The sequence below is a fragment of the Xenopus tropicalis genome, chromosome 4 (genome assembly GCF_000004195.4).
Source record: "Xenopus tropicalis strain Nigerian chromosome 4, UCB_Xtro_10.0, whole genome shotgun sequence".
Taxonomy (NCBI): domain Eukaryota; kingdom Metazoa; phylum Chordata; class Amphibia; order Anura; family Pipidae; genus Xenopus; species Xenopus tropicalis.
Window position 1 is genome coordinate 111,977,193 of NC_030680.2, and position 27,953 is coordinate 112,005,145.

At 40.2% G+C, this 27,953-nt stretch overlaps 2 protein-coding genes across 8 annotated transcripts in view; one reads left to right on the plus strand and one right to left on the minus strand.

Annotated features, from left to right (window-relative positions):
• The window catches only part of clcc1 (chloride channel CLIC-like 1), a 30,114-nt gene extending 29,249 nt beyond the window's left edge, over positions 1–865 (plus strand). For both annotated transcript variants that reach the window (XM_002932173.5, XM_004913737.4), the window contains exon 13: positions 55–865. In XM_002932173.5, coding sequence (XP_002932219.3) covers positions 55–105 — 51 coding nt within the window. In that variant the 3' untranslated portion in view covers positions 106–865. The remainder of the gene's footprint in view (positions 1–54) is intronic.
• Positions 617–27,953, minus strand: gpsm2 (G-protein signaling modulator 2). 6 transcript variants are annotated; one of them, XM_004913740.4, is made up of 16 exons: positions 27,650–27,943; positions 26,957–27,014; positions 19,387–19,658; positions 13,826–14,047; positions 12,510–12,645; positions 12,077–12,219; positions 11,460–11,583; positions 10,721–10,836; positions 9,050–9,205; positions 7,779–7,887; positions 6,569–6,698; positions 5,841–5,911; positions 4,929–5,117; positions 3,754–3,904; positions 3,008–3,222; positions 617–2,420 (listed from the first exon to the last, which is right to left on the minus strand). In XM_004913740.4, the coding sequence occupies exons 3-16, from the start codon at positions 19,452–19,454 to the stop codon at positions 2,262–2,264; spliced, it is 1,989 nt and encodes a 662-aa protein (XP_004913797.1). In that variant the 5' UTR covers positions 19,455–19,658; positions 26,957–27,014; positions 27,650–27,943; the 3' UTR covers positions 617–2,261. The 6 variants fall into 6 exon arrangements, with proteins under 6 accessions (XP_004913797.1, XP_002932195.2, XP_012817946.1 ...); XM_002932149.5 differs by having other exon boundaries at positions 3,008–3,225; positions 27,650–27,942; XM_012962492.3 differs by lacking the exon at positions 26,957–27,014 and having other exon boundaries at positions 3,008–3,225; positions 27,650–27,942.

Consider the following 27,953-nt stretch of genomic DNA (forward strand, 5'->3'; position numbering starts at 1 on the left):
GTAGGCATAGGGAAGAGAGTAGGCATAACAGACTGTTGTTTCCTTTTCATTCAGGGGACAGAACTGTGCTCTAAGCATATGGATTCAAGACAGAGATGCACATGAACATATAGATGGAATAATTGAAGGGGCAAAAAGAGCACAGGCCAATATGAAAGAGGCCAGAAAACGCAACTGCCAGTGGAAATATGGACTTCACAAATGATCTTGATTGGATGGAGAGAGCCAGTATTATGAACCCCAGCCCTAGAGTTGGACTACTGGGCCACTAAACTTTCATTGTGCTTTCCCTTTGCCTAACATCAACATTAGATTCTAATCTGCTGTACATGCACATCCTAGCAGGAAACTGGATTGCTCAACTCCAAACCAGTGTTAGAGCTTAGGCAGAGCAGGAGATACCCTGCGGCCCTATACTATTGCCAAGCAGCCAATCAGCTGTGCCGTCACAGAAGCACCCTTTCTATTATGACATAATATGGATTCTTTGCCACAACCTGCTGTATACCTGCCGCCCTCCGGCCTGGGCCATATTAGTGGTGAACATTAAAAATAATTGTGGTTTTATTTAAAAAATAACAAACAAAAAAAAAAAACAAACAACAAACGACAAGAGTTGTGTTCTATGCCACAGTTTATTACACAGTACAGAATGGAACTGGCAACTTAGAAAATGAAAAATTGAGCAAAAGAACAAATTATACCATTAGTGGTGTTAGACTTTTTTTCATGTATATTTTTCAAAACTGCGAGCTGGCACAGAACACTGTACCTTTCTGTAAAGTTTTTTTTTTGTACAATACATATTTTTCTATTAAAAAATAGCCCTTTTGCAAATAAAATCAGTGCGCTTAAAGCAAACACATTCAGAATTAATTAGAATGTACCACTCATTACATTTTCACTTCGACAATAAAACCAAATGAAAAATATTTACAAAGCTATGAACAATCTGTAGTGCTTCAGGGGTAATGGCCTAGATATGAGATGGTGGTGCTCTCTTGTTATTAGGGTAATGGTACATAGGGTGAGTTTATTAATGCTTGGCAGATGGGTGACAGAATGCTCAACTGCCCCCCATTTATTCCTCTGTGATTTGCAAAGGAATTAATGGGAGATATTCTGAGCATTTTGTTGCCTGTCCATCTGAAAGGCCCAGAGTACCATTACCAAAAAAGTGACTCAAATCAGTGCAACTTTATTTGCAGTACCTTTAGGATCTTTACGATTATATGGGTGAGTCTGAAGTCACCCTGATTTTGCCTTCTGTGTGCTGTCCTGCAGTCAGGGCCGAGCTTAGAGACTAAAATAGCTCTTTTTCCTGCCTACACGAAAACATTATTAATACATATAATCTTTTTTTTCACCCCCTCATTGCAGGAACACAGGCCAGACCTTACGATATTCAGTTGCTAAACTGTGACTTACAACCTGTAGAACAAATAAGGAAAAAACTAAATGGGGAACAGGGCAGCTCTTACAGAGTGCAAATGGCTTTTTCAAGGGGCCCTACACTGCACAGTGCACATGGCTTAATCTATGGCAATCAGCACTTTGATTTAGATGTGTCACAGTCACTTATACTTTTTCTGTTAAAGCCCTGTTTTTAAACCATGGGTCCCCAATTGTGGCTGAAATACAACTCCAACCATGCATTATCAAGGGTTACAGTATGCTAGGATTTGTAGTGCATCAGCATCTGGTGAACCAAGGTTAAGATACAGGGAGTTATGGGGTGCAGCAACCACAATATTCTAGGCCATTGTATTGTCCGCTGCAAAGGCAGTTTTTTTTTTTTTTTTTTTTTTTTTACTCAGAATAGTTACCTATATACAGTCCATATACACACAGTACATAACTGTATGCAGAAAAAATGACTTCTACTTACTGAGCAACCTTCATTTAAACAGCAGAGTTGTACACAGTTGTTTTTTCCTTTTACTGCGTTGCTCTGTTACTCAGTCCCTGAGCCCGAGAGGTACATGTACATGGGACTGCTTGTGAAAGGGCCCCATTATTTCCCTTTCTGTACAGCAGGGAAGTGGCAGTGGTTTCTGGAGAGAGTTCTTCGGAGCAAGGCGTCAACAGTTGCACTGCTGGATATGCCTGCACAGCTTGGCATTGTGTACGCACACGTACTGTTTAGTACCCACTTAGTATTTCAAGTACTATAAAATACCTTTAAAAGTCTAAAAAAATGTAAAAAAAAAAAAGTAAAGGCAGAGTTACTGGACATTCAGAAAGGTGGGTTTGGCTTGTCTCTAATTCGAGTTTGGTCTCTTTAAGAGGGTAACTCTCTGTTCATCCATACGTTTAGCTTGGGAACGCAGGATAAGGCTGAAAAAGTCTTCATCTGGGACTGTCGGGCCTTTCTTGGGTGGTGGAGGGGGGGCACATCGCTGATCATCCAGGCGGGAGCCCTGCAAATTATAAAAAGAGTGAAACAAACTATTTTTTAGGGACAATGCTGCGGCACCACATGTGCAGCTGCTCATATAAACATGGCCTGTAGCTACAATAACTTGCCACAGGGGCAAAAAAAAAAAAAAATGGCCATCCTTTATTCATAGGTTTGGCTATTTCAGCCACATCCATTAATTACAGGTGCAATTATGTTGATCACAAAAATGGGTGGGGGTGGGGGAGAGAGACATACTGAATAAAGAGTACAGTATTTGGCGTACACTATGGAATTCCCAATCAAGGCTGGTGATAATGGGGGATTCATATCCAATAGTGCACCATGTGCAGTTCCCTGATTTTATCTAGGAAACACTGTTTGCATAGAACAATGAACTGGTACCTTGAGGGAATATTCTAGCAAGTCTAACACAAATTCCTTGGCCTGTTGTAACTTTGGAATACAATAGAATAAAAATGATTTCATATAACGAGGCGGCACATATTACCCATATAAAATATCCACGTTTATGTAAAACCTTGTTGCACTCACAGATGTGTTACCAAAGACATCAGACTGATCAGTACAAATAAATAGAGATCCTACCTGACATTTCACGAGCATGTCAAAAAAGTCTTCATCAGGTTCCCGGTTCTCATTAGCCATTAAATGTCCCAGAACAGAGTGGCTTTGTTGCTGGTTAATCCGCAGGCCGGGAAGATTGCTGAGGCTGGCCCTCTGATCATCTAGCCTGCGGCCCTGAGAACTGGCAATCAGGTCCAGGAACTCATCAGTGTGAGGCGACATGGCGCAGGCAGACACTGCTACAGAGACAGGGGGACACCGTGAGCATGCAGGTATTGTGTGTTACAGACTGGCAACTTCATTCTAACTTTCATAACTTTTTATCTTTTAGGCAATCCTGTGCCAGTTTCCTAAAAAGCAGCAAGTAACATCTTCTATTAACTTGATCTCTACATACTCAGTGACAAAATAGCCAAAAACTACCAAACAGACACATTACACCATATGTGATGGCTGGGGCTGCATTTGCAACTCACTATTGTGTAGCTTACTGTAGGCATAGAGATGCCTTCCCTGGCTTCTGTATGTGTCATTTGTGTACAGTTTAAGCAATTGCTGTGCTACAAAATGTACATACAGTGTTAAACACTGGACTGTTAGCTTATTTGGGCCCATGTTAAGCATAGAGAAACGCACTGCACTGTATATGACTCTTGTAGCACATGTAATGTAATGGAGGTTGTGTTTCTTGCAACATCCAGAGCAATTACTGTGCAGGCTACTCATATGGTTCTTTCTGTACCAAAAACCCATTGTGTGCAACCTACACTTTTTCATAGTTTTCGGTGTCGTGGAGGGAACATTAAGTCTCTTCCCATCTTGCAGGCTACATCTCTGATCATCCATCCGATTGCTTTGAAATCTACTCAAAAGATCAAAGAAGCCTTCTTCTCCAATAGCGTCTGTGCTTGTGCTTTTCTGAAGGTGGAGAACACAAATTTTAACTTTTTATTTTACCCAAAGGGTGTGCAGCACTACTTACTTACTGAGATGTTATGAATTAGTTATATCAAACCCTGTCAAAACCTCACATTTTGTAATCTTTCGTTTCTCGCTTAAAAGGGGTAGTTCACCTTCATGGTAACTTTTAATTTGTATTAGAATGGCTTATTCTAAGCAACTTTTCAACTGGTCTTCAGTTTTTATCTTTAGCTCTGTGAGGCTACAATTTACTTTTTATTATTATCTTTCTATTCAGCTCCTCTGCTATTCATATATCAGTTACTCACTAAAACCACTTCCTGGTTATAAGGTTAATTGGACCCTTACAAGCAGATAACTTCTGAAATTTCTAACTGGAGAGCTGCAGAACAAAAAGTAAAATAATTTAAAAACTACAGACCACTATCACTCTCTAAATCATGCTTAAAGTTAACTCAAAAGGTGAACAACCCCTTTAAATTCAATAGGTTCATTTACAAAAAGAAGCACGTGTCTTTCTTTGAAATATAATTTCCCCTTTAAAGGGGAAGGAAAGGCAAAGTCACTTGGGGGTGCCAAAATGTTAGGCACCCCCAAGTGACTTTAATCGCCTACCTTGTACCCCGGGCTGGTGCCCCTGTTAGGAGAGAACAGCACCAGCCCGGGGTACCTGCAGCGCTTCCTACTTCTGCGTTCGCGCATGCACAGCAGAGTGAATAGCGGAACTTTAACAGAGAAGTCGGCTTTTCATTCTACTACGCATGCGCCTGTCGTTTAGTCCTTGCAAAACGAAGCCGGAAGGAGGAAGTGCTCGCTACAGGTACCGCGCGCTGGTGCTGTTCTCTCCTAACAGGGGCACCAGCTCAGGGTACAAGGTAAGCGATTAAAGTCACTTGGGGGTGCCTAACATTTTGGCACCCCCAAGTGACTTAGCTTTTGCTTCTCCTTTAATGGCTTAGGTGTAGTAGGTAGATGAGTGCAAGGTAGAATGGGCAGGGAGAATAGAGGTAATGTAACATACACGCTGCGAGTTGCTCAGCTTTCTGTAGGCATCTGTGGAGTTGCTGGTGTCCTGTAAGACTTTGCTAGATGAACTGCTCTTCAGCTTTTTGCCTTTTAGTCTGTTGACAAACATGAGCTTGGCAGAGGGCTTGGACAGCAGGGCTTTCTGCTTGGCAAGTATTTCACTATTCCAGTTTTGCACCTGAAACTAAAGGAATGAGGAGCCATTATCATCTGCATTCTCAATCTTTAAGTCTTACAAATCTGGCTTCAGCTCTCTATAACCTGACACTGCCCTTTTCTGGTTTTCGGACTAATTATACAATGCTACTATTATCCATTTATACTTCCACACCCCCCAGAGATCAAAACCTTTGCACCAATGACAGCCACACTTGCCTCTCCGATCACTCTGACTAATGCTGAAAATGATACAGTTATATAAAGGGGTGGTTCACCTTTAAGTTAGCTTTTACTTTGTTATAGAATGCCCAATTTTTTTCCATTGGTCTTTTTTGTATTTTGTATAGTCTTTTTAATTATTTGCCGCCTTCTTCAGATTCTTTCCAACTTTTAAATCAGAGTCACTGAACCCGGCAGTCAAAAACCTATTATTGTTACTTTTTATTACTTCTATTTATATTCCATTCTCTCATTCAAACCACAGGCTGGTTGCTAGGGTCATTTCAACCCTCGCACCTAGGTAGGTGCTAAAATCCCAAATTGAGCAGCTGCTGAACAAAAAGCTAAATAATTCAAAACCCACAAATACAAAATAAAGACCAACTGCAAATAATCTCGGACTATCGCTCCTTACATCATACTAAACGTTAATTTTAAAGTGAACCACCCCTTTTAACTCTAACAAAACCACTGAAGCCAGCTGAAGTCAGAGTTGCAGCAACAGTTAGAGAAGTGGCATGTCACTTACCTTCTCTGGTGTTATCTTAACAAGCTCAAGGTTCTCCATACTGTGACGTCTGCTTAGCCTGGGTCGTGCAACTTATTTGAAAAACACAAAGTATCACAGCAATTACATTAAATTCTATTTAAAAAAACAACAAAACACAAAACAGTTTGGTCATAATTTTTTAAACAGCTGTACAGGAAAGAGAGATTTTAGGTAATAGCTTAGCTTACCCTTTTGTACATATATTTTAAAAGTTATACCAATATATTTATTTAAGGCCAGGTTTATAGAAGCTTTGTGTAACCAATGGGATCTAGAGTCAGAGAAAGCAGGCTGGGGATGGCTAGAGAGCAGGGCAACGCCCACATATATCTCTAGGCTAATGCCACACGAAGCGTAGGGCGGACATTTTTGGCAAGCGTAAAAGCGATTGCTGAAAATTCCGCCCTACGCCTCCTACATGTGCCTGCACCTGAATTAATGAGATACGCTCGGGTGCAGGCACATGTAGCCGATATACGCATGAAAACGCGAGATAATGCAAAGTCTTACGTTTTAATGCGTATAGCGGCTACATGTGCCTGCACCCGAGCGTATCTCAATCATTCTGGTGCAGGCACATGTAGGAGGCGTAGGGCGGAATTTTCAGCAAGCGATTTTACGATGTGTATCCTACAGCAGACATGAGGTTTATGGACACAACTCAATGGATCAGCAACTGGTGCAAAATCCTGCTTAGCGATACCCACCATTTTTACTTGTGTCCGTATCCTGAATTTCTGACAGAACTGAGGCATTGGTGCTATAGCTTAATCCCAGCACCATCTGTAGGTCCGACAGGTTCAGCTGTGCTGTAAGTTCTCCATTACGATCTCCAAGCTGTTAAAGGGAAATGTCCCACGGTGCATTAGCCACATGATAATTATAACATATCTGGCTCAGGGGGTCATTTCACCTCGAAAGCAAATTTTACTACATAGTGTTTAGGTCTGTTTATTGGCACAATGTGTTTTGGACAAAAAAAAAGGGATGATAACTAAAGATCTTTATATGATCTTTATATCGTGCCATGTACTCTGAAGCGGATGACAGAAATCTTACATTATTAAGGTAAGGCCGTATTGCTATGTTTTGCCCATTGTTTAAAGGGAAACAAAGTATTTTGTTTCTTTAAACTTAAGGCCGTAAACTAACTCAAACATAAAAAAGGACAGATACCCTATTTTCATTTATACTCCATGTAGAATATACACATAAGGGCATCCCCTTATTCCCAAAGCACATCTACATTGCCTATACCAAAGCATCCTTGTATCTGCTTTCCCCAGTACCAGAGCACAACTTTGTCACCCACCCACTATCCCAAAGAAATAAAGCACACCTCTATCCCCTATCCCATAATACTAAGCACACCTCTATCCCCTATCCCGTAATACTAAGCACACCTACATCCCCTATCCCGTAATACTAAGCACACCTACATCCCCTATCCCGTAATACTAAAGCACACCTACATCCCCTATCCCGTAATACTAAAGCACACCTACATCCCCTATCCCGTAATACTAAAGCACACCTACATCCCCTATCCCGTAATACTAAAGCACACCTACATCCCCTATCCCGTAATACTAAAGCACACCTACATCCCCTATCCCGTAATACTAAAGCACACCTACATCCCCTATCCCGTAATACTAAAGCACACCTACATCCCCTATCCCGTAATACTAAAGCACACCTACATCCCCCATCCCGTAATACTAAAGCACACCTACATCCCCCATCCCGTAATACTAAAGCACACCTATATCCCCCATCACATAATACTAAAGCACACAAGTACTCCATACCCACAATGCTCAGTGTTCTCCCACACATTATTCCCTATACAAGCATGTCCTTAACAATAAGGCAAACACAGTGCCATACTACTGGCAATTACATTCTCTTTCATACCTCTCTGGAAATATCTAAGTGCTTCTCTGCAAAATGTACCGCTTCGTCATGGTTCCCTAAGGCAGTGTATGCATTTCCCAGGCTCCAGCAGGCCCGGCCTTCTCCCACCCTGAAACATAAAAGGAATACACTCTTCACTAGAAGTCATTTGCTCGGGGGCAAATGCATTCACATGAGGGGTTGTTTTATGGAATTAAACCAAAAAGGCAACTGAATGACACATAGCAACTGGAAGAAAAACATGCAATACTAAAGGTATATACTAACAGGTCAGGCTTCATTACAGCATCTGGCGCACACACACACACACACAACCACACCCTTTAACTTACAAACATTCTGTGGTCAACATGTGCTTTACTAAAGTCTGCTACATCTCCCAAGTTGGCACCATTTGACTACCAAGCTGCTTGCTGCCAATAATCATTTTGAAATACGGTTATTTGTTACAATTTCTGTTTTTGATTTTACAATAACACTGTAATTTCAGAAAGCAGCCATTTGCTATATACACTATATGGGCAGAAGTATATGGACACCTGCCAAATTCCCAAACAAACGTTTTAGTGAGAAGTTGGTCTTTTGGCTGCTATAACAGCCTCCGTGTTTTTGGGAAAGCTTTCCCAGTTAGTGTACGTAAGAGGTTGGGCACTGATACTGGGCTTTCAGGCCTGGCTTACAGCTGGAGTTTCACTGCATCCCCCAAGGTGTTCAGTTAAGCTGATGTCAGGGCTCTGTGCAGTGCAGTTGTTCTTCCTCTCCTGCCTATGCAACCAAATTCTGTATGGACCTTACACTAAGTATGGGGTAATTATCCTGCTGAAACAGGAAAGAGCCTTCCTCAAACTGTCACCACAACCTAGGAACACATCATTGTCAAGAGTTTAATTGTATGATGTAGTGACACCTGTCTCAGTAATGATGGGTGTGCCTTAATACAATACTTGGAATGGGTGCCCACACACTCTTGGCCACATAGTGTATATGTTTTCTAGTCCTGCATGTAGTGATACAGGAGAAATACAGGTAACAAGCCAAAGGCAGTGCATACCAGTGACATGGGTCTGTGTGTTTAGAGCAGCTGAAGGATTTGTAATGTTCCGGTGATGCACCACTGAGGCTGACACATAAGCTAAAGCTTTCTCAGCTGCATACACCCACACAAGTTATTTAACCACTCCTAGTAACCAACCGTGCTCCCTATACTGCATAGCAGGAAAGGAAGCACAATGAAGACTAAATTTATGGTGTAAGAGGAATTGTGGCTTCACCTGTCCCGTAGTTCCTGTGCAATGGCCAGATGCTTTAAATGATATTCAATGGCTTTCTCATAGTCCTGCAGGAGAGTGTATGTGTTTCCCAGGCTGTAACAGCTCTGTGCTTCCACCGCTCTGTCCTTCAGTTGCCGTGCCAGCTGTAGTGTCTTCCTGTAAAAGCATTCCATATTTATCTGACATGAAACTAACACATTAGCCCAAGAAACAACCAACAACTTTCCAGAACCAACATCCACCTTTTATTTTCTGTTAATGGGCAAATAAAATAAAGGCCTTTAACAATATGTACCATTATGTATTATATAAGAAGGCCATAATGTACAACACTGCTATTCTGATCCCCAAGGACAGCCAGCTTCTCAGTTCATCCGTTGGTACTAACCTCTTGAGGCTTAAGTGAGGCTTATGGGCATTGGCCACCCTGGCCAGCTCTTTTTGCTATGTATGTTTGCTGTGCTCAGAATTCAGGTCAGTACATTGGAAGGGGCATCTCCACTTCTGCATAGGGTTTTTATCCCTGAAAACTGGTACACCAGCACTATTCCAGAACACTAAATTTTAAAATACCTCAGGGCTTAAGTTAACCTTTAAATTACACAAAATGAATCCTCATAAGCATAGGTGAAGATTAGTAAATGTTTAGGGAGGCTTAGTCCCCTAAAAAGTAACACCAGCTGCCACATATAATCCTGACTTCTTTCTTTGCAATTCCGGGGCAGATGTAGGTACAGTACAGTGAAAAAGAAGGCTTTTTTTTTTTGTTTGTTTTGGCTTCACTGTACGTATGCACAAGTGGTGTGAAGTCAGAAAAGGATGGGGATCGCTTGGTCGCAGCTACCCCGGGCTGGTGCAGTATTGTGCTAACAGGGGCATCAGCCCAGGGTATAAGGTAAGGGATTGCAATCACTGGGGGGAGCCTAACATTTTAGCACCATCCAGTGATTGTACCTTTCCTTCTACTTTAAGCACAAATGTAAACCTGCATATGCCAAATGAATATGCAGAAGACCATATGCTAGAATAGACTTGCCGTTTAAGCAATAAACTAATATTTATTCTAAGCAGCTGAATAAAATAAACATTACAATCTAAGTAGTTTCACTCCCTCCTGACTGACTGGCCTGGGTGAGCACACAGAGGATTTCTTCATGAAAATGAATGCATACTTTTGTATTCCTGCATCAAAATTTGCTCTGTGTACACACAGGTCAATGCAGTGTCTGTAGGGGGGGGTGGGGGGCACAGAACCATTTGGATTGGCTTTTTTTCATTCTGTGTTCTAACAGAACCAGAGCGACCGCCTATGTGCCAGTAGCCTAACAATTTACACTGACAAACAATGACATGTTATTAAAGCAGTAGAGTGCACAGTGCTAAAGACAAATGGGAAAATAATAAAGAAAACATAATCAAAGACTGTATAATGAATACCTTTGGTAAAAATACTGATATTATAGGAGAAACTACAGGGACATTGTTGAGGTTGCTCATAGTGAGCACAAGGTTAACAATATCACTGCATTTACTCCATGTAATATTTCCCATTGCACTGGGACCCACTTAGAAAGATGCTGAATGAGTTCATGCCAATAAGCCTGCACCCAACACCTAAAGCTTAGCAGAAAATACGGATTATGGCCTAACAATGGAAAACAGATTTCTTACTTGTAATATTCAGCTGCCATCTCAAACTCTCCCAAGAAGATAAATGCGTTGCCTAGGTTGCTGTATGCCCTTCTTTCCGCAGATCTGTCCCCAAATTCTCGGGCAATTAGAAGTCTCTATAAAAAGGCGACAGAAAAGATAAAAGAATACAGGCTTGTCAACGGCCCTTTCTAATTGTCTAAATGAGGTGGGAAATGACCCCATGTGACACTGTCCTAAAGATTCTTATGTGCAAATGCAAGCATTAAGGTAGCCATACACTATATATACTCATTCAGTGAGTCACCTAACGAATGTACCTCTACCATGTGCCCATCTAAAGTAGGAGATATGGGGCTAATTGATTAGCCCTAGGATTAAAAAACATGGGAATACAAGACACTGGAACAAGGACCATATCAATGAGTCAATGCAGTCCTCGATCCGACAGGAAAATCAAACCTGCCCAATTTTCAGCCATCATCGTTTTTTTGGGGGGGAGGGGTGGTTTACCGTCAGAGGGCACAATACATGGCCAGATAAGCAGTTAAATCAGTCTGAAGGGCCTAATAGACAGCTTAAATCTGCCTGCGTATGACCATGATTATGCATAATAAGTAAATTGCATTTTTTTCCATACTTTGGATTGAAACAATAAAAAGAAAACTTTACTATATTATATTTACATTGTATGTAAAATTCATAATCAAAAGACATGCAGCACAGCAAGGTATAGCTATACACACACAACATACTGTACCTGCTCATGAGAAGAGACTGCCCTTCGGAAGTTCCCCAGCAAATAGTGAGTGTTCCCCAAGTTTCCATAAGCACGGCCCTGGGCTGCTCGGTCTCCCAGATCTGTTACAATCAATAAATTGGCCCTGTGTGTAAAGATACACTGCACTTAATGATGTTAGGTTATGGAGTGGTAATGCACAGATAAGAAATATTATAACTTTGTGATCTCGAGGGGCCCATACTACACAACAAAGAAGCTATACTTGACCGATATTTCGCAGTTATATTGTTCAGTACTTCGTCAACAACCCATTCTGGGTAATTTTCTGTTCTGGCCCAGCTATAAATGCTTAAATAAAAGGTATTATAAAGGGGATAAGTTTCACTCCAAAACCTCTATTTTCATTAAATGCCCTATAGGCTGAAGCTCACTCATTTGGTTTTAAAGTGCAGCAATGGTATCTGCTGATGTCCTATTGGGGCCAGCCAGTGTTTTGCTCTCCATAGTAGGAATATTGCTTACAAATAAGGTTTCCCTAATATAAATGTGCTGTTAGATACTAGAAATCCCTCAACAATGGGGTGCCAAATATCTTGCTTATTTAATGGTTGATCTGCCTGTACCTCCTCACTTACTCATAATAATCCACCGCCCTCTGCAGAGCTGCCTTCACGTCCTCTGGGAATTCACCTGGGTCTTGTGTTGCGGTGCAGGCCAGACTCTTGCCCTGTGAATGGTACACATTCCCCAGGTTGTACAGTGCTCTAGCCTCCCCAACCTGGAAGATCAAGGCATGGGTATTTAGTTGAAAGGTATTTTTTGCCGTTTAGCAAATAACATAACATGCTTACACAGGTTCTTTTGGTTGGATTAAAATATATATATATTGAACCAAGGACCAACAACACCGGATCTATTGTGAAAAACTAATTGTGTATTAAAAAATGCATGAACAGCCAACATTACGTTTTGGTCCCCGTCGGGACCTTTCTCAAGGTATATACATACACACACACACACTTGGTGTTATTAGTGAGGCTTAGAAAAGGAGCTACAGTATACACTCACCTTATCATACAGCTCACGTGAGATTTCCAAGTGACGCTCACAATACAAGACTGCCTCTTCAAAATTACCCAGAACCTTTAGGGTGTTGCCAAGGTTCCCACTGGCTTTGGCTTCACCAAGTCTGTCTCCAATGGTCCTGCAAAAGAAATCGCACTTGTTACGCAAATGATACTTACCCAAAACTTTATGTTCCAACTGAATAGCTAACATCCCACCACACAAGACTCCAGTTGGTTCTGTACTGTTCTGGAGCTGGCAGCCCATCTGTGCTCTTCTCCAGATTTCATCTTGCTAGCAGGTATAAATGCTGTACACAAAGTTGGTCCCCAGCCCAGTAACCTAACGGCTATAATCCATTTTATTTTAAGGGGAACGATCTTGCAAGTGAAATTTTCATATAAGATTTATACTTAAATAAGAAACTTTTTAAATATAATAAATTAAAAATGTAATACCATTTCTTAAATAATCAGTCAAATTTATCCTCACTATCTCTCTCTCAGTATCTGTTTGATCTCTTTATGCAAGTGCTTGGTGTCAGATTTTCATTGACAGCTCTAATATAATCTTTTAGGGGGACCCCTTCCTAGCAGATGTATTAGAGCCCACTCAAATAACTGATTCCAGCACAAAAAAAACCTAACAAAATCTAATAAATAACTGACTTTGGGCACAAGTGCTGCATGTAGAGAGAAAGGATTCTGGATATATTGGATCGAACAGTCATTCGAAATCTGACACCCAGTCCTGCATGAAGAGAGAATGAATAGAAACAGATGCAGAAGAGTAACTTAATTATTTCAAAAATGGTACAGAATTTTTTTTACTACATTTAGAAAATACTTATTTCCATATGATACCTATAGCACATAGGTTTAGATTCCCTAAAAGGTAAAGGTTATTTATTCGGCAGGGTTTAGTAGAACCCAAAGGTGAATACTAGTTTGCTTTCATTGCTCTAAATATCATAAACAAACAGATTTTGCCATCATTAGTAGCTGACAAAGGCAGACAAAGGATGGGCTGCAGTATGTATGGCTAGCCTTACTATATTATCTAAAGTTACTGAAGCGATGAAACCTAAAGCCTTTATGTAACAATCTAAATTATTCATGTTTTAGGTACGTAAGAGCAAGGATCTTCTTTTACAATGGCCCAAATGCATTAATTAATAAACAGGAGTGAACTTGGAAGGAAAAATCTCCCTTGCATATGGGCCAGTACCAACCATGAATATCAACTTCTAATCCTGCAGAAAATTCCTTCTCATTCAGTTTCAGAGGGGTGAGGAAAGCCCTTTGCGCTGGAATGGTTACCTTGCTAAAGTCAGGTCATGGTGATGGTATTCCAACGCTTTATTGTATTCGTGCAAATAAAAATAGGCATTGCCCAGCTGGCTGTATATGGCGCTCAGAGTCTTCAGGTCTTCAGTTCCTACTTGCACAGCTGCCTCAAAGAAAGACACCCCGGCTCGGCAGTCCCCGGCCTTACACAAACGCTCTCCTTCCAAGGCCAGCTCCAGACATGATGCCTCCATTCTTAAAGCGGAGCAAGAAATTTGCATTATTAGATTTGTAACGGATTACAGCATACCTAACCTCACAGCAACACTAAACCCAATCCAACTGTATTGACAGCAGAGAGCTAGCCAAGCAAAGGGGTTAAAATAAATATGATGCAGCATTTGTCTGGCAGTATATAAATGATTAATGATGTTTTGGCCCCATATCAACAGGGTATCAACTTAGTCTAAGCATGAATTAATAAACAGCAGCAAAGGATCCACCAATCAGAAATGAACTAACAAGAGCAACACAACATGCCCTATGCCAATAAAAAAAACATCATATCATGTCATAGGATAAAGCATAATTAAACCGCTAGAAAGATCAACAAAGATTGCACATGGAAAGAAAACTTACTTTACTAAAATGAAGGCTGAAAAAAGAGTGCATAAGAATAAATGGGCAAATTAAATGGGGTTTCCAGCTTTAAATTGACTTTGTTTGGCATAGACATTGATATTTTAAGACAATTGGCAAATTATTTTCATCAGCAGATATCTGGTTGCTAGGGTCTTGTTTACCTTAACAACCACACAGTGGTTTGAATGAAAGACTGGAATATGAATAGAACAGGATATGAATATGAAAGATAAGAAATAAAAAGTAACAATAATAATAAAATTGTAAGCTCACATGCAATAGTATTTGACTGCTGGGGTCAGTGACACCCATTTAAAAGCTGGACACATGTACAAGAGGAAGGCAAATAATTCAAAAACAACAAAAAATAAATAATGAAGAAAACGGCATAGTTGCTAGGAATAGGACATTCTATAACATACTAAAAGTCATTTTAAAGGTCAACCTCCCCTTTAAGGCTGCTTTGGCATCCATTTTGGAAAACCTTGTACCAACCAATATGGATTACACTGATTGCAAATTTCATGAAAAACAGCATAAATTAGTTCTGACAGTGAAATTGGGGCCAACGTGAAGGATATCAGTCTCTATAAAGTTTTCTATTCTATGTTGGTGCTACATAAATAAATGATACAGATAATATCATTATTGCTTATGGCACTTCGACCAACCCTGCAGTACAGTGCATACTACTGAGGCAGTGATGCCATTCTGCATTACATAACCACATGTAGGATGGCTGTTTGAGGCTTGTCATTTCTTCAGCAATCACCAAAATGATGCCAGAACACAAAAGACTACCGACATGGATGTCACACTTGACACTATGAATTATAGCCATAAACAAAGAATTACCAGGCAGGAAAGTGCAGATGTATGGGGAGCACAAGGGCATTTTACATGCCATATAGGGAACAGACTGCTAATTCCATTCTGTGCAGTTTAGGTATTTACCACAATAAGAACAAAATCCAGATTAACCCATCATGTCGTTACACACAACTATTCTTTAACAGGTTTAACAGGTGGCTGCATGAAGCCAAAAAAAAGAATATTTCCATTTCAGCCACGTGTCAATATTTTACTCTTTTTTTTTTTTCTCTTTTTTTTAATTAATGTTTCAGCCTCCCTTTATATTTCATTCTGCTACACTAGAGCTGTCAGACAGCCCAGTCCTGCCCAACGACACATCTCTACAGGACATCACTTTAATGCAGTCAGGCCCCTAAACCTGCAGTATAAAGAATAACTGCCCCACTATGCACTGAATAAACATGGACAGCAATTACGTAATGGAAGAAACTGCCGCTGTCAATATGTGTTCCATACCTCAGAGCAGTAGACACCATGCAATTCTTTACAGAAATAGAATAATTTGGTGCAGAGAGCTCAGCCACTCACACAAAGTCACAGACTTTCAGCCGTACCAACTCTTACCTTTAGGGCCCCCCTCCAATACACTGCAGAGAATGATACAGCAAAGTAACTACTAGAATCCGCACAACACAACAGCTAAATGATAATACAAAGGCTACCTGGGTGATTTCCCGCAGCCCAAGCAGAAAGACATGATGGACATTCTCAGCAAGAGAAAATGAGAATCGCTTTCAAGGAATTAGAGAACCCAAAGCCAAAGCAGTCCTGAGAATGGTTCATGCCAGGTGTAACTGTGGGTTTGGTCATCAGGAGACTGTTGCACCCATCAAAAAAAAACTCATGGATCCGTCGGGTAGGTGTTGGTGATAATGAAAATAAGAAAACATGGAATGCTTTCACATATATGCCTGGCCTGCGGGAACTGGATTAAGATTAAAATCACAACACAGGTAATCCCCGCTAATCTTCTTCCTGGCTGTCTGCCTTGGTCGCCACATGGTAGCAGACACTTACAATTACCTCGATGGGTGAACATTATCCTTTTATTCTTTTATTTCTGCCATTGTATGAGCTGGAAAGGGAACCAATGAATTAGCATGCATGGCACGTTCTACTTGCTGTGGAGAAACGAATGGCCCCTCCATACGGACACCATACACACGAAGAGACCATTTCAGCAGCGTAACCCTAATTATCTCAGACAGGTTTCATGCATAGGGTGAACTGATCAACCCTCTCATCTGGTAAAGCTGCTTTCAGATGCTTCATTCATTTATGGAAGACAGTCATCTTGTGCCAAATTGTTAAATATACACGAGTCTAACTGACTTATAGAACCCAGGAACAAGGTTAGTGGGACAATACACAGTGCAATTACTAGTGCACCATACTGGGTATTTAAAGCTATCCCTAGCTGAGCTGCCATAGCATGCACACAGATCAACTTCCAAGAATTCAAATTCCCTTGCCCTGTTTTCTTCAATTTACCCACTTCATTGTGGTAATGTGTGCAGAAATAGATTGTGTAGATTTAATAGAATTCATGTCCTTTGTCTGTATATTTGCACTTATACACACACCAGTGATGGCCCCTTTCATTAACAGCCCTAGGAGCAATTCTCAATGAATGGACCCCTTCCACCTCTCTGGCTACAAACCTTTTTTACCTGTGTGCCACACTCAGATGTAAAAAGTGTTGAGAAGCACAATAAAAGTTCCTGGGTGTTGCCAAATAAGTACTGTGGTTGGATGTTTAGTAGCCCCATGTAGACTGCCAGCCAACAGAAGGCTCTTATTTTAAAATTAGCACGTACTTCGAGGCCATGGAGTGCAGCATCAAAAACATGCTGTTTGCGAGCCACAGGCTGGGGATCACTGCTCTAAGGGTACAACCATAATACTGTCACATAGCAATACAGCAGATTTGTGGAGGTGCGCACACCATAGCAGTAATAATCATCTCTGGGTGGTTATGCAACTAAATTGGTGCCACTCTACAACTGCCCATAGTGAAGAAAACTCCCCTTGTGCCATTATCTTAAGAGATTAGGCAGGGAGAGCAGAAGCATTTTGAAGCCTGTGTTATTGTCAGTTCAGCAAGTGGCAAAATAATTGAAATTGCCCTGAATGGTTATGTCCTTATACCAGGTGACTATTGGAGTGAGATTACCAAGCCATAATCATCTGATCTATGAATGCATAGGCCATGTGTAAGGGCCATTTCTATTTAAATATCAAGTGAACCTACTTTTTCAGCATGTTAGTTGTGCAAGTTGTGCTTATTTGTTTTGCTCATTATTTCTCTGCTCTTCAGAAAAGTAGTGAGACAGGCTTGCAGAGGCCATACAGAGAATACTGTACAGAGAACCCAACACCTTTCAGAAATGCAAGTACCCTTATTTTACCCCCAGCAGAGCAAAATCCCTAAGTGGTAAATGGACTGAAACTATAACTATAATGCAAGTATAGTCACTTTATTCTAAAGCAAAAGTATATCCTATAGTCTTTCTTTCTCTACGATACTTCAGAAAGTCTTACAAAATTAAAGTGGATACACTGGTGGTCATTCAATGCAGCATTGATGAACTGGGTTATCATTGGTCCTTTTGGGAGCATTGACGTAAATATTAGCCGGTGAGCATTATATTACAGGTGATCACGGTGTACAGCTGCCCCCCCCTACGAAAACGCAATTAGCTGTGAGAAGTATTCTGTTACACACGGGAGAACCCCAGGAGGAACACACGAGAGTGCATTGTGACTGGTGTGGCTTTCATGCCCTACTGCTCACACGCAGCTATTTGTCCATTGTTAAAAATTAATGATAAAATAAACTTGTACGCCATCTCTAAACTAAGCCACCATTTTAAATAGGTTTTTTTTTTTACATTTTACTGTGCATTGCTAGATGTCAGATGACAGATTGACAGAATGACAGATTACATAATACATTTTGTGCACAAAGATATCAAGATTTATTAACTCTCTTCTAAATCCATAAATAATGTTTGTTTATGCATTACTGACTGCCAGGGGGAAACCAGTCCTCTGAAGGTATGGAAACACAAATGTCTGCAGACACCCCTGGGGTGCTCTCTGCCTGATGCAGGTACAGGTATGGGACCTGTTATTCAGAATGCTCAGGACCTGGGGTTTTCCGGATAAGGGATCTTTCCGTAGTTTGGAACTCCATAACTTAAGTCTGCTAAAAATAATTTAAACATTAAATAAACCCAATAGGATGGTTTTGCCCCCAATAAGTATTAAATATATCTTAGTTGGGATCAAGTACAAGGTACTGCTTTATTATTACAGAGAAAAATTTGCTTATAATGGAGTCTATGGGAGATGACCATTCTGTAATTCGGAACTTTCTGGATAACAGGTTTCCGGATAAGGGATCCCATACCTGTACTGTAGTTGTGATACAGACCGGAGGGCTGACCTTTTTTGCCATACAGAAAAGCATACCCCATTTGCATCCTTTATGTTAGTGGAAAGAAAAGGAGGCCATATATTATATGATTATTATATTTGCTCATTTGGCAAGATCGATTTTTTGGCCCTAGGGCCAAATGATCGAATTACAAGTACGGAGATAGAAGTGTTCGGAGTGAGGGCCGCATTAATGAGCCAATGCGGTCTTCAATCCGACTAAAACATAAAAAGTGCCCAATTGACGTCCTACTGATTTTTGGGCAGATATTGGTCGGGTAGGGGCATCAGGGGTCCCTATACATAGGCAGATAAGCTGCTGAATCAGTCTAAAGGACTTGAATCGGCAGCTTAAATCTTCCTGTGTATGGCCATCTAATAAAAAAAAAAAAAAAAACTACAGTAACTAGTCTTTCCCAGCCACCTAGTATTTGTGTGTTAATGACCTCTACACCACCCTAAGTAGTGTTTTAGAAATGTACAGACCATCAATCCCTTGGACCTGGTAGGTAATTATTCTTTTATAGGATAAGCCAGCATCTGAATGACAGCTTTTAGTAGAAAGGGAATAATGAACATTGCATTAGTTAAGTTCTGTGAGTAAGGAAAGAGCAGTTAAGCTATGAAATGAGATCTCTTACCTGTACCGGACATGAAAACTAGGGTCTTCGCGCATACTTAACAACACTTCAGTCCCCTCCATCGACATGCATTCTCAAAAGAGGATTAATGGGAAATACAGAAAGAGAGCCCAAGAAGTGCTGCTGGATGTAGCAGTGGTTACAAGGAAGAAAAGACTGAAGATTTGAGCAGCTGGTATTTTATATTCCTCTATTCTTCATTTATTAAGATGGGTTATGCTGCACAAAGTTTCCGCTTCTCGTGCCCTTCCCGGCTCCATTGGGCTGCTGCTCTGTAAATGGAACACAAGAGGCTTGGCTTCAGGTCTCACTTTTGTTTTTCCGTCAGCAGACCGACAGTTTGTAGAGCGGAAAAAGCAAAGTGATCCATGCTGACTGAGCAGCCAATGACTTAGAGAGACAGGTGTCATGTTAGAGTCATGGAGACAGAAGCAGCTGGGATTCTGGGAAAAATGAATGCACCATTGATATAGAGGTAACAGGCAGACTCAGTTTTAAAGAGGAGAAGGAAAGCTCTTTAGAAGAATTAGGATTATATATTTAACAATGATGTCACAAAATGCATATGACAGGCTGCATGCATGCAAGGGCTCTTAAAGTGACACTAATGCCAAAACGCAAGCTGTGCTATAAAAAAGGTAAGTGTTATAATATTAAATATACTGCTCTCTACATTGCTAGGGGTAGTAATCTCCCTTTGTTGATCTCACTCCCTGCACTCTTATGTATATGAAGTGACAAGGAAAAATCCCATGATTAGGATATGAGCCAAGATGATTGCTAGAATGTGAGATAAGCAAGTAATTCAAACACATACATTGCAACAAAGAAGCTATCCACCCAAAAACGGTTTTTATAATAAAGGAAAATGCAATTCTGAACAACTTTCCGATATACATTACAAATTTGCAGTGGTTTTCAAAATTATTTGTAAATAAAACTGCTATTGAAAGCAGTATAAGTATCTTTTTATCTATTCTCTTGTTCTAACTCTTGAAACAATGTAGCAGTGAAGTTAGTTTTCTTTCAGGTATCCAAGTCAGTTCTTTCTACTGCATTGTTTCAGGAGTCAGGAGTGCACAAAATGTAGCCAGTCCAATAGAAAGTGCTTTCAATAGCAATTACTGTTAGAAATAACTTTACAACAGGTGTTATTAATGTATATCAGAAAGCTGTGCAGTATTACAATTTTCTTTAAAATATTTAGTTAAACACCATTTATTTATGATATTCTCTTTTCAGGTCAGTGGCACAACGAGAGGTTTTAACAGCCACCAAATCGCTTTGGTGAAATTGATCTCAGTCACTGAGAGATGGGGCAGATGACAGACCTCAGTGACATTAGTGATGATGTCCTAGCCACTCTGTAGATAATCACACCTCTCCAGAGGTGCCAGAACTGCAAGTTAGGGGATTCAGAAACACTTTCCACATCCACTTTTTTTTTTTTATATGGTTGAGCCATGCATTGCTACCCAGTGTTCAGAACAAGCATTGCCATGGGGTATGCATGAGATATCTGCCCTAACCTGCACCACACAACAAGAAAGGTAAGACAGTAGAACCCTGATTTTAGGTTTCCAAGGGTGGCATCAAAACAGCGTAGTTTTTGTGAAACCGCAAAATCTGGCATCAATTCTGGGGTTCTACTGTAAATCAAAATCTTTACAAAATGCACAATTAAAGGGGTGGTTCGCCATATGTACAGTTTGGAAATATAAAGAGATATGGACATTTAAATGATATTTGCCATTTGGTTTAATTAAAGAAAAAAAAACATGTTTTTTTCAAAGTATCAACCTGCAAAGGTATTGCAAGTCTCTTCAATCTGCTAGCCAGGGGCTTAAATCGCAATGAGACGCAGGCAGCAATTGCTACTGTGCACACCCCTACTCTTGCCATTTCTGATACTCATTAATCAGCTTGTCTGAATTGTCCTCCAATCAGATCATCAATATGCAAAATGAATAGCGCATGTGCAGTAGCGATCAATACCTGCGCTTCTTCCACTCTGCTGGGAACGTCAGAAAGGACCTTAGTCAGCTAGGGTATCAGCAATTCCCTGGCTTGGGCAGCGAGCAGAGACCTAAGGATCTATTCAGCACTACCTTTGCAGGTAGATTTTTTTTTTAACACAATCCATTTTTTAATTAAACCAAATGGCAAAAATCATTACCATATCTCTCTATTTTTCAAAACTTTAATAAAGGTGAACCACCCTTTTAAGACCAACCGATTAATTGCTTAGAATAGGTCTATCTTCTACAACATACATAGTTGATTTACAGATTAACTTTCCCTTTAAATCCTGCTACCAAAGACATATATTGAAAATGGGCTGCTACTAAGCATTTCCACAGAAGTTGTTTTTCTGAATGTAAGGTCACAGGCAAGTCTGTACAGAACACTGGCTCTGCTTCACACAAGCACATGCCACAAGTATGTTAATTGTATGGGAGTAGCCAATTCAGTCTTTTCACAATGCAGAGACTGCAAAGACCATTACCCTGCCACACAAAGCACTGGAGCACACACATAAAGGGGACGGCACAACCTATTTATAAGCAGGGATTTGCTTCCATTTATTTTTCCATGCACACTGCATAGTTATGTCTTTGAAGCCAGAAAGCTTCTGCCATTTGTAAAGATGTTTATAACTTTTAAAAAAGAAAAGATACTTTGTGCCCAGCCTTTCCAGCACCTACAGAAGGTTCCTCTGAATAAACAAACAATGTTACAACTTGACAACTCCGAAGATTTTCTTGCAATAACAATCTGCATGTACAGTACTTAGGCTGAAACGCATGGGGTGTTTAACATTAGCTCTGAAAAATAAAACGGACCATTTCTTCTATTTTGGAATATTATATTACAATTGTCCTTGCACTGAGACTGTTCATTTTCTTGAATTCATTTACTTTGTTGGCAAAGGAAGTGACATATTAGTGACAAAGTGCCAAGGCTGGCAGGAAAATCCATTAGAATCACAGAATGTAAAACTTTTCATGCAGCAACACTGAAATTGTGAAAGAATGCCATCTTAGCACTTCCTTGCAATTAGCTGGGATAGTGACATGGACAGCAACTGATCAGGAAGGAATAGTCGCATAGCTACATGCCTGTATGGGGCCAAGCATTACTAGTTTGGCCAAAGACTCCTCAAAGTAGTCAAACTAATTCTGAAAACAGACACGGGTATAAGCTTTGTTCTTTCTCCACTGGAAGTAAATGAAAACCATATATGTTCTGCATAAAGTTATGCCCTCCTTTGGTACCAATAGGACTATGACTATTCTGGGTTCGGAAAGATGTTTGGAAGTGAGCAGCAAGCATTGAATTTGCATGTGTATATTATAGCTTTGCTTACTAAACTACAAATTAACATAGAAATACCAAAAAGCAAAATACAGCCAAGCCAATGCGACTACAAGCAGTAGAAAAAGATCCTGCAAATGCTGACAGCTGCACAAGCAAGAGAAATGACAAATGGTGCAAGCATGTGACATTAGATTGCTATCACATTCACAGGAACAGAGAATAAGATTAGAAAGTCAGCGCAAATCAGTATTTAAGAAAAACATTTGTAACAAGATTTTATGTAAATGGTCACTAACATTCAGCAAATACTGTACAACAGTGATGAGAAAATAGTTGTGAACCCAAAACCTTGGCACATGAAGTGTCACTTGGCCCACTGTATTGCAGCCGGCTGATACCCCCCTGGGCCTCCTGTCATGCATGGAAACACACCACAGCCTACTGGTTGCTTCTTTGATGGCTGAAACAGACTAGCATAGAGAGGAACACTATGGGGTATATTTATCATGTTGTGTAAAAAGTGGAGAGAAGCATTACCAGTGATGTTGCCCAGGGCAACCAATTAGCAATTAGATTTCAACAGTTAGAAATCCAAAGCAAAGCATATGATTGGCTGCTATGAGCAACATCACTGGTAATGTTTCACTCCACTTTTTACACAGCATGATAAATATACCGCTATATGTACCTACACAAATGTAAACAATGACACTACTTTTGTACAGGACATTGTCTTCTCCCTTAAAGGAACAGTAACTCCAAAAAATGAAAGAGCTTTAAAGTAATAAAAATATAATGCACTGTTGCCCTGCACTGGTAAAACTGGTGTGTTTGCTACAGTAATACTACTATAATTTATATAATAAGCTGCTGTGTAGCCCCGGGGGCAGCCATTCAAGCTGGAAAAAAGGAGAAAAGGCACAGGTTACATAGCAGATAACAGATAAGTTATGTAGAATACAATAGTGTTTTATCTGTTATCTGCTATGTGCCTGTGCCTTTTCTCCTTTGAATGGCTGCCTCCATGGCTACATAGCAGCTTATCTATATAAATTATAGTAGACTTTCTGAAGTAAACACACAACTTTTAGCAGTGCAGGGCAGCAGCACATTATATTTTAGTTACTTTTATACACTTTCATTTTTTGGTGTTACTGTTCCTTTAAACAGACCCCTCTGTGTTGCATCTAGTAATTTTAAGGTGGATGCAACATACAAAAAGGAAGTGTTCTACAAAAGCAGTTTTCCTGCCAAGACACCTCCAAGGGAATTTGTACTTACTGTTTATAACTGCGTATATAAAGTATATATATCTATGGCCAATGCAGCCATAACAAATGTGTCTCATGACTCAGATTAACTAGGTAAAATATTTACTATAAAGGATCTCAATCAACCATGTATACATTTCTGTATTTCTATCGGTAGGCTTCCATTACGCGGAACAGATAAGAAATACAATAGCTACACCATACTTGGTGGATTGCGCCTCTTAATTGCACTTGGCATCCTGCCTTCCATGTTGTAAATTACCTCTAAAGTGACAGGGTACTTTACAAAGAAATGGGATGCAAGTAAAATCTGTCATTCACAGTGTTTGAGGCACTGTCCCACCAATTATACTGTTTTACCACTTCAAGGTAGGATTTGAGTTGAGGTTTGAAGAGGTTGAGCAATAGAATTTAAGAAAAAAAAGAGAGGTGAAAGACAAAGAAATAGGTAGATGATAGTTAATGTGGGTGGTGTAAAATGACAGATACCCAGTGGAAGTAGTGTGGTGCAGATAAGTGAAGGTCTTTAATAGCTTGTTTAATTCTTGTTTTATGCAGACAAGAAAAAGAGGATTCTAGTAAAACAGTTTTGAAGAAGGTGAGAGAATGCCAGGAAGACTGTTGCAGCAGTCTATGAGGACAGAATGAGGGCACGCATGAGTGTTGTAGCAGTTGCTTAGAATAGTGCATAAGAAAAAGCCTTGGGTTTTCATTGTGGTGCTCACTTGACTACAAAACCAAAAGGAAGAATCAAAGAGAAAGCAGCTCTTTTTTGGTGCAGACTCTCTAACCTGTTAGATTTTGCTACGTTAATTGACTGATTTCTCAGCAGTGCCAGATGAATACAACTAATATAACCACTTGAACAAAACTTAGATATCATGCTCATTAGGTCATTATTCTCAAAGTATGGAATGAAACTGAAAAAAAAAGTTAGGAAAGTGAACTACCCCTTTAAAGCCAATTTAATGTTTCAGGTTTACTAAATATATAATGTATAGGGAGTGCAAAAGCGAGCTGAGTAAAGGGCCTTTAATAGCTCCCAGACTCAGGGGTACAGTGACAAGTTTATGTTCATGTACTAGACAAAGATAGAAAGGTTAAAAAAAAAAAAAAAAAAAAAAAGGAAACCAGGATGTAGCTTTATTATGGATATCAAGAGAATTTAACTTTTGCATAAGAAGAAAAGGGTCTATTCTTTATCAAATGCAGATAGTAAATTGAGGAAGGTAAGAACAAAGAAGTGTCCTTTGGACCTAGAAAATGTTTGCAGCCAGATGTGTAAATTTTATATAATGCACATCAATGCCTGCCACAAGAGAAAACATTTTTACAGAAGCCAATATGAATGCACACTTCTGTAAATACACAGTCTGCAGGTCAGTCCCACCATGCCCTATATTTGCAGGAAAGATCGTAATTGGTATGTGTATGGCCACCTTAATACCCCCTGGGGAGAACTATGAGGAACTTAGAAACCAGCTAAAAAAGGGAGGACAGAAAGAAATTAGAGACAACTTATTGTGTAAAGAAGCATAAGGATATAATTACGAGTTCAGTCAGGGGAAAGTAGTTCTGAGTTATAGGTAATATTATTGTTATAGAATTAGTAAACCTATTTTTTTTTCTAGAGTTTTGTATGGAGTCTTTTTAGGGGCTTTTGTGATAAAGGCTTACTTATCAGTTAAAGGCATTGACAAGACTGATACTTGACAATCCATTTCAGAGAAGACTTGAAGAAAGAGATGACGCAGTCTTCACAAAAACAAAGTTCTCTTTTTCCAGTACAAACATACCCTTAAGCATGGTGGTTAGAATACCTAAAGCTATATAAAGACCTTGGTAAATCCATGTATTCAAGTTTAAAAAGAAAATCAAGTGAAGCCTGGATTGTAAATTTAGAAAAAGGCTAGCAAACATTTGATTTTTATTGCTAAACTGAAGCAAACTTTGTCCATAACCCTAGCTACTAAATCCTATATCCAAGGCTTGTGTGGTGGCCATGTCAAAATCTGCCCCAAACGATAATGAAATGTATTTCCGAGAGCAGGAAAAACCTGTTCTTATTAGAAAAAAAAAATCTGTCATAAAGTTTATTCATAGTAGTACGGTAGGAAAGATTAGGTCAAACTTCCTGCTTGCATAGTCTCACCAACATTCACATATTATATATTACTAAAACATTTCAATCTACTAAATACAAATGTATCATATTTGTCCAAGTTATTCAAAGGAGTTAAAGTTCTTTCGTTCACCAGGTTATTAATTAGCGTAGGATTAGATTCTGAATTCACAGTTTATGTCACACAAGTAACTTGTGCCCACTTTCTGAACCATAAAATCATCTGTTCAAGAGAGGCACAGCAAATGCACTGGTCTTACCTGTTAGAGACTGTGACAGAGGAGAGGCAGGCACTCATCAGGATCTCAATGCTGACTGACAGAGGAATAAAGCTGCTGGGATGTTAAATACAGCCAGACAATGCAGCTATGGGTTAAGGTGTTACAATTTGTATTGCCCCCCCATAGTACAAACAGCCGTTTGTTTTTTCCTACCAGTGACTTTTGCTGCTGGGAAAATATAGCTGGCTAGACAAGCCAGTTGACAGTCCCATGTGGCCATTTGTCACATTTGAGCCAAATTTTGGTTTCAGTTCATTTGTTGAACACAAGCTACCAGTGTGACATGGCTATAAATTGCTCTGAGCTAAACTAGACACCACTGTATTGGGTTCATCAACCATTTCTCAGTTCATTTTAATGGACGTTAACGACTTTGGAAACAAGGATGCTCTGGTCAACCAGCAAAAATCGAACAAAAACAAAGAGTGTACATAGATCCGAAAGGCAGCAAGAATAGTGGGACAAGACAATAAGGTCCGAGTTCTTTCAAAGAATGATTTGCAATGCCATATTATACTCATAACTGCAGAGTATTGTGCGATATATTTTACTAACACAATCACCAATAAAGTAAATACCTTTTGGGGCTGCCTTGGTTTTACAGCTTTCCTGGTTACAGGGTGCAGAAAAGCCGCACTGAAGAAAAACAAAGAAACAAAGTTATGGTTTGTAACCATGCCCCAATAAGGTAAACTACAACATTTACCCCTGTATAATATTATGTTCAAGGGATGATGAGAAGTCTGAAGTAAATGCTTACATTAAACATTTAGCTTGAATCAGCAGGGTGAAGCCAAGCCCCACACCTATGTGTATAGATAGGCTGCTGCACCCAGCTATGATGATGATGACTATGAACAGAAAGTGACTCAGGAGACATTCAGGTTCAGACTTAATGAGGATGCAGATATCATCATTTTGTAATGTCAGTACAACAAGTGAATCCCAAAAATGCATCTTGCTGGAGCAGCTGTATCCCCTGGCAACAGGATCACACAGCAAGTACTGGCTCCCTCATTCACTCTCAGTGACTCCTACAAGTCATGAGGTACGATCCAGTTCAACTGTAATATATATGGGCAAACTGGGTGATGCTGGGTCTTACACACATGCAAGAGAATGCAGGGCATACAATTCCCATCACAACTGTACATGTAGCAGAGAGTAGAGGCAACACGTCCCCACTGGCTACAATAGGAAGCTACTAAGTAGCTCAATAGGAAGCATGAGTGTCCCATCGCATTCAGCACAGACCGCTGTGAGGGACTAACCTCGGCTCCAGGTGTATCTGAGCTGTAGCCCCGGGAATCTCGCTGCGTGACTCCGTTCCAAGGACGAGGCTGAAGGAACTAATGACACAGAGAGCTGCAGATCGTCCCAGTTATATTACGGCTCCCAGCATACCCAGCCAGCCTGCATGCCGCACAATAATCCGGGGACACTTCCGATTTTCTTAACAGAGCCAGTAGCCCACAATCCCGGGTCGCTGTTTAAAAGTCCCGCAGAGCCGTTAACATGTAGCTCCCTGACTCCTCCCGTACAGCTCCTCCCCTCCCGTATAGCTCCTCCCCACAC

Coding starts and splice junctions, on each gene's coding strand:
- gpsm2 (XM_012962492.3), bottom strand. CDS start 19,454: ATGTCGATGGAGGGGACTGAAGTGTTGTTAAGTATGCGCGAAGACCCT. Junction 5,912..6,568: donor TACGGACACAAGTAAAAATG/GTGGGTATCGCT, acceptor TTTTCAAATAAG/TTGCACGACCCAGGCTAAGC. Junction 3,905..4,928: donor AGCTGAGCAACTCGCAGCGT/GTATGTTACATT, acceptor CTCCACCTTCAG/AAAAGCACAAGCACAGACGC.